Here is a 7,424-nt window from a genome sequence, read left to right on the forward strand (position 1 = left end):
CCTGACCTCAAGCAATCCTCCTACCTTGGCTTCACAAAGTACTAGGATTACAGGCGTGAGCTACCTTGCCCAGCCCGATATTTTCACTCTTTTTAATCTTTGCCAATCTCGTAGGAGAAAAATAACATTAAGCATCTTTTCATTGTGTTATGACCATTTGATTTCTTCACCCCTAATTTGAAATGTCGCCTTTATCATAAATCACCAGTGCATCCCCAGCAGCTAGCACATATAAGGCACTCAATAAGTGAAAGAATGAGGGGGCCACTGGGGCTCAGCCACGCAGAACCCCTGGGAGACGGCATGGCGGGGGCTCCAGAGTTCACCCAGCTGAGGCTCGAGGGGCCGGGCTGTTCATTCCCCAACCCACGTCCCCGGTGGGCCGAGGCCTGCTCCTGGGGCAGCAGCAACTCTCCAGCCCTCTGGCTGCTTTAGCCTGCCTGTTCTTGCAGCCGGAGAATACAGGCCCTGACATGCAGTCACGGGGTCCCCCGCCAGCACCCCCAGCACCTGTTCGTTCCACAGTCGCCTCAAGTACAGGGAGCCCCAAGCAAAGTCTCCTCCCCTCCCTTCCCACCTCCGATAAGTTGTGTGAACTGAAATAAAATCTTAAAAAATAATAATAATAAAAATAAATGAAAGAATGTGATAGAAATAGTCTATTGCTGCTCTTCAGAAGAGAAAAGTGGCAATGGTCACATCTGTTTCAGGACCATAATTCTGATGACGGTACTGTACAGAGAAAGGGCCGAGAGTAGAAAGCCACTGAATTCATAGTATTGTGTTAAAAGAAAAAAACTTTAGACAAACAAAATTGAAGAGGGTTTAATTGAGCAAAGGACACTTGGCAGATTGGTCAGCTCCTGCTCTACCAGCCCCTAGTAGAATAGGTTCAGAGCAACTCCAGCACTGCCCCGTGGTCAGAAAGGCTTTATGGACAGAAAAATGAAAGTGATGTGCAGAAAATGGAAGTGAGGTACAGAAACAGCCGGATTGGTTACAGCTCAGTGTTTGCCTTATTTGAACACTGTTTGAATAGTTGGCTGCCTGTGAATGGTTGAAGTACGACTGCTGTGATTGGCTGATTCCTACTTGTTACGAGAGTACGTTACAGTCTGTTTACACATTCAGTTAGGTTACAGTTCACTCTGTACAGAGAAACCTTTAGGCCAAACTGAAAATATGTACGGAGGCAGCTTTAGGCTAAACCTAATTTAACAATAGTCAGAAAGTTATTAAAATATCCCAGGCAAGAAATGGACAAAATTACAACAAATTTAGCTTAAAGATCTCAGTTGGCTTTGTTTGCGATTTTAGAATCGGGCAACGCTTCATCTCATAAAATAGAATAAGTGTTCCAATGAGCTGAACTGAAGGTTGGCTTTAGAGACAGAGAAGGGCTGAAGAAAGAAGCAGCAAAAAAAAAAACCTTTCTAAGCTACTTTTCTTCTAAGGTAGAGACAGGAAGACAAAAAAATAGTAAAAGAATGGATTAGTTGACATCAGGTTACATCGGGCTACCTTTTTTGTGTAAGGATTAAAGCAGAGGAAACTTTATTACCATACCGATTGAAGATTGAGATGAAACTGGCCTGTTGGGAAAACTGGCATTATCTCTATCTCCTGATTTCCCAGAAGGTCAGATAACAGTGAGTTTGGGTTTGGTAACTGGCACTTTAGCAGGGGTGACTCCCTTTTTATTTTTTGTCTGGTCTGTCAGGGCCTAGTGCAGGAGCCAAAACAATGGCTCCTATAATTTTAATTTGACACTAGTTTGGGCGGTTGAGTGAATTTTGGTATAGTTAACAGGAATATGGAACCCATAATGAGATCTGCTTCCTTCTATCCCATTGTTTGTGAACTTGTTCTTATTTCCTCTTGCGTCAATTATGATAGCGTTCCAACATTTTCCTCTTTTTTCATCTTTTTATACACACACACAAACACACACACAAATAGATAACTATGGGCCATGGATGATGGCCCATGCCTGTAATCCCAGCATTTTGGGAGGCTGAGGCTGGAGGATTGCTTGAGGCGAGGAGTTTAAGACCAGCCTGAAAAGAAGACAGACTAATGGCCAGCAAACGTATAAAAAAGTGCCCAACATCTCTAATCATTAGGGAAATGCAAATCAAAACCACAAGGAGATATCGCCTAACTCCAGTGAGAATGGCCCTTATGAAAAAGTCCCAAAACAACAAATGCTGGTGTGGATGTGGAGAGATTGGAACACTCTTACACTGCTGGTGGGACTGCAAATTAGTACAACCCCTGTGGAAAGTAATTTGGAGATACCTCAAAGAGCTAAGAATAGAAATACCAATTGATCCACCAATCCCACTTCTAGGCATCTCTCCAAAGGAAAAAAAGACGCTCTGTAATAAAGACATCTGCACTCGAATGTTAATAGCAGCACAATTCACAATTGCGAAGATGTGGAAACAACCAAAGAGCCCATCGATACATGAGTGGGTTAATAAAATGTGGCATTATGTATACCACGGAATACTACTCAACTACAAAAATCAATGATGATCTAGTACCTCTTATGTTATCCTGGATAGAGATTGAGCCCATCCTTGGAAGTGAGGTATCACAAGGATGGAAAAACATGCACCACATGTACTTGCCATCAAATTGGTACTAACTGACCAACCCTAAGGTGTTCGCATGGTAGTAATATTCACTGGGTGCCGGTCAGGTGGTGGGGCTGGTAAACCCACAACTATTGGAAGCAGAACACATTGTGTGGGGGAAGGACACGCTTGTAGCCCTGGCTTGGGTGGGGCAAACGCATTACATGTGGGAGGCGAGAATTCTACCACTGAACGACCAATGCTGCCCAAAACGCATTACATGTAACCAAAATGTTTGTACCCCCATAATATCCTGAATAATAAAAAAAAAAGACCAATCTGAGCAAGAGTGAGACCCCCATCTCTACAAAACAGAAAAATTAGCTGGGTGTGATGGTGCACACCTCTAGCCCGAGCTGCTTGGGAGGCTGAGGCAGGAGGTTTGCTTGAGCCCAGGAGTTTGAGGTTGCAGTGAGCTATGATGACACCACTGTACTCTAGCTTGGGCAACAGAGCAAGATCCTGTCTCAACAAACAAAGAAAAACAAATAGATAATATAATGGTCTTGCTATGTTGCCCAGAGTGGTCTGGAACTCCCGGCCTGAGGCGATCTTCCTGCTTCAACCTTCTAAAGTGGTGGGAGTACAGGCATAGCCCCCAAGCCCAGCCACTTCAGGATACGTTATACCAGACGGTAAGCTCTTTGAGAAGCAAAACCTTATCTGTTCATGTCCTCCTTAGAGAACTCTGAAGAATATTTTGGTCCCAGTAGGTATTTAATACATTTCAGTAGGTAGAGATTAAGTGGAAAGCATTCCAGGTACAAAAGTGAAAGGGGAGGAAAGCATGGGTTCATGTTTAGGAATGTTTAGTACAGCTGGGCAATAAGTGATGAGCAGGAATACTATGAACAATTGTATACCAACAAATTACATAACTTATTCCTAGGAAGATACAAACTGTGAAAGACAAACTCAAGAAGAAATAGACAATCTGAATAGATCTATAACAAGTGAATATATTTAATAAATAATCAAAAAACTACTCACAAAGAAAGGCCCAGGCCCAGATGGCTTCCCCACTGAATTCTAACAAATACAGGTCCACTACCCTATCAAGCCTGGTGATGGAAGAATTCATACTTTACCCTACCAGTAATGGTTAAAAGAGGAGAAGGTTAAAAGAGGAGAATGACAGAACTAGAGATCAAATTCCTCTTTCCAACCAGAGATGCTACTGAACCACCTAGATCATTACACTCCTAAACTGGGCTACAACCAGGTTGGCTCTGGATCTGCTGGGCACAGGTTCTATGTCATTTACTGTTTGATCAAACATTGAATTTAATGCCATGAGGTAGCCTAATAGTTCTAGTCGTATCAGAAAGAGTCATAAATATCCTAAATCCAAGAATCACCAGCAACAGGGCCTTAATACCATCCACCTGTCTAGAAATTAATCTGAAAGTAGATTATGATGGTATTATATGAAGTGGGTACCTTACTCCGGAAATTGATGTCACTTTTGCTACATCAGGCCAAGCTTGCTTTCATAATCTTTAGTAAGGAATAAAAGCTACTCAGAAAAATGTGACCAAAGTTCATCTCAAAACCATAGCCATAACCATCACCCAAATCGTCTTAAATATTACAAAATCCCCAAATGAGCTTTCTCCCCATACTTCTCCATATTTAATTCCATAGAAATACTTGCTAAAACATGAACATGGGTACTTGTCATTGTCTCACAAAATTATCTAACTTCTGTATGTTGTCTTACTTCTATTAAAGATATTATCAGCTGGGGTCAGGGATGCCTAGCACTTTGGGAAGATTGCTTGAGGCCAGGAGTTCAAGACCAGCCTGGGCAACATAGCGAGATCCTGTGCTACAAAAAAATTTAAAAATTAGCCAGATGTGGTGGTGTGTGCCTGTAATCCCAGGACTTCACGAGACTGAGGCAGGAACATCACTTGAGACCAGGGGTTTGAGGCCGCAGTGAGCTATGATAGTGAACCACTGCATTCCAGCTGGGGAAACAGAGTAAGACTCTGTCTCTAAAAAAAGTTTTAAAATTAAAAAAAAATAAGTAAAGATATCATCAGACTTATATCATGTTAACACCTGATCTTCAGCACAACAGGAACACGACCTCTGATACTCAGTCTGCTCACTCGAGGCATTCAACAAATATCAGTATGACTTTTCTACCATGTTCTTCTCACTTCTATCTTTCTGCTTGGCAATCTCCGTGGTAGAGTGCTTGGGATTTTCTATGTAGATAATCATGTCATCTGCAAATAGGGACAGTTTTATTTCCTTCCAATCTGTATCCTTTTTAAAAAAAAAAAAAAAGATACAGGGTCTCAGCTATGTTTGCCCATACTAGATTCGAACTCCCGGGCAGAAATGATCCTCCCACCTCAGCCTCCCAAGTACCTGTAGTCCCAGCTACCTGGGAATCCTCATTGACTTCTTTGTGGAAATTAACAAGCTGATTTAAAAATTCATACAGAATTTCAAAGGACCCAGAATAACCAAATCAATACCGAAAAAGGAGAACAAAGTTGGAAACTCACACTTTCTGATTTCAAAATGTACTATACTAGCACTCTGGGAGGCCGAGATGGGCGGATTGTTTGAGCTTAGAAGTTCGAAACCAGCCTGAGCAAGAGCGAGACCCCGTCTCTACTAAAAATAGAAAGAAATTAATTGGACAACTAAAAATATATAGAAAAATTAGCCGGGCATGGTGGCGCATGCCTGTAGTCCCAGCTACTCGGGAGGCTGAGGCAGGAGGATCACTTGAGCCCAGCAGTTTGAGGTTGCTGTGAGCTAGGATGACGCCACGGCACTCTAGGCCAGGCAACACAGTGAGACTCTGTCTCAAAAAAAAAAAAAAATGTACTATAAAACAACAGTAATCAAGACAGTGTGGTACTGGCACAAGGCTAGACATATAGATTAATAGGAATAGAATTGACAGTCCAAAAATAAACCCATATACCTATGGTCAATTGATTTTTTGACAAGGGTACTGTGACCATTCAATGGGGAAAGAATGTTCCTTTCAATAAATGGTGCTGGAATAACTGAATGGCCACAGGCAAAAGAGTGAAGTTGGATGCTTATCTCACACCAAATACAAAAATTAGCTCAAAATGGACCAAACACCTAAATATAAGAGCTAAAACTATAAAACCCTTCAGAGAAAACAAGAAAACATAGGGGGTAAAATCTTCGTGATATTGGATTTGGCAAAGGATTCTTAGATATAACACCAAAAGCATGAGCAACAAAAGAAAAAAATAGTTAAATTGAACATCAAAATAAAATAACTTTCGTGCTTCAAAGGACACCACATGGATGTTATTTAAACATTCTGTCTTTGCTGGTTTCTTCTGATAATGCTCTGGCAGGGAGGGATGGGGATGGGGGCTGGTGCTACATTGCTGCCAGTTGGGGGTGGAAGTCCAGTTAGGCACTGGACTCTCTAAGGCTCTAGTTGGCCTCTGTTGGCAACTGAGCTGGAGGTGCTCTTCATTACTTCTGAATGGAGATGGGGGTTTCTGGGTCTTCACTAGGCCTCCACTGATCCCTTCCTGGCAGGGAGGGACGGGAAGACCTCAACGTGCTCCTGATGTGGACTCCACTGACATCGCAGGGGAGGGGTGTGTGGCCTCTGGCCTCATTACGTCTAGATGGTTGCCAAAGTCCTGACCCTCTACTGGGCTTCCTCTAACACCCACTGGTGGTGGCAGTGGGGAGAGTTGGAGCAAAGGTGGAAGGAAGTCTAAGCTCCCTCCTTGGCCTCCACTCGTGGGGGTGGGTCGGGGCTACAGATTTTTTCTGTCATGTTTGGCTTGAGTATAGAAGTTATAGTCTAAAGGTTTTCTCTCTTGCTTTTCATTGTGCTCTTCAGGTTGTTCTTTTTTGGCTCCTTTGGCTAAAGAGAACAGACTTTTGTTGCGGCTTTTTTTAAATCTGTGCCACTTGCGGCTTCTTCACCAGCTGTCTAGGATATGTGAGGCAAAAAGGCAACCCAGAGGACTCACCGCCCTTCCTTGAGTCCCGAGGTCCCCAGACAATCTGCCTTCTCTCTGTTTTTCAGAATCTTCCTGTTTGTTTTCAGATCATAGCCTTTTAAAGTCTCAAGAAATCTTGGAGACGATAGGTTTGATTAGTTTACAGTGGAAGGAAATGAAGCCCAATGGCACAGGATAGTTAACAGTAATGTTAGGAGGAGATTCCTGTGTTCAAAGCTCTTTTTAGTACATCGTGTTGCCTCAATCAGATGGCTTTATTTCATTTTATTAGATGTGTACTCAAATTAATTGAAACTTTTCCTCCAGATGCTGAAATTTGGGGAAAAATATTTTGTCCAGTGAGCAATTAAACTTCATTTGTAAATTAAACTTAGGAATCATTTTCTACTGTATAAATTGGAATCAAAATTTTTTTATAACAAGATACTAAACATCTATTTTATGTAAAACACTGGTCTAGTACATTTTGTAAGATAGACCATGTTACCAACCCACTGGTAATATTCCATCTCAAACATCTATGATATGCAAAAATGTCCCAGTGGTTTTCATTTAAGGACCAATTATTATTATTTTTTTTGTAGAGATAGGTTGCCCAGGCTGGAGTACAGTGGCATGATCTTAGCTCACTGCAGCCTCTATCTCTAGGGCTCAAGCAATCCTCCCACCCTGGGACTACAGCTAATTTCTTTTTTCTTTCTTCTTTTTTTTTTTTTTTGAGACAGAGTCTCACTCTCTTGCCTGGGGCGAGTGCCGTGGCATCAGCCTAGCTCACAGCAACCTCAAACTCCTGGGCTCA

General features: G+C 42.3%; 1 protein-coding gene across 1 annotated transcript in view; it reads right to left on the bottom strand.

Moving 5' to 3' along the window:
- Window positions 1-354: 354 nt before the first annotated feature.
- The window catches only part of LOC105806111 (putative uncharacterized protein FLJ38264), an 11,566-nt gene continuing 4,496 nt past the window's right edge, over window positions 355-7,424 (bottom strand). The window contains exons 2-4 of the mRNA XM_012639182.1: window positions 5,317-5,486; window positions 1,952-2,054; window positions 355-596 (exon numbers count right to left, since the gene is read on the bottom strand). Coding sequence (XP_012494636.1) covers window positions 355-596; window positions 1,952-2,054; window positions 5,317-5,486 — 515 coding nt within the window. The remainder of the gene's footprint in view (window positions 597-1,951; window positions 2,055-5,316; window positions 5,487-7,424) is intronic.

The sequence above is a fragment of the Propithecus coquereli genome, unplaced genomic scaffold (genome assembly GCF_000956105.1).
Source record: "Propithecus coquereli isolate 6110/MARCELLA unplaced genomic scaffold, Pcoq_1.0 Scaffold138, whole genome shotgun sequence".
NCBI classification, from domain to species: Eukaryota; Metazoa; Chordata; class Mammalia; order Primates; family Indriidae; genus Propithecus; species Propithecus coquereli.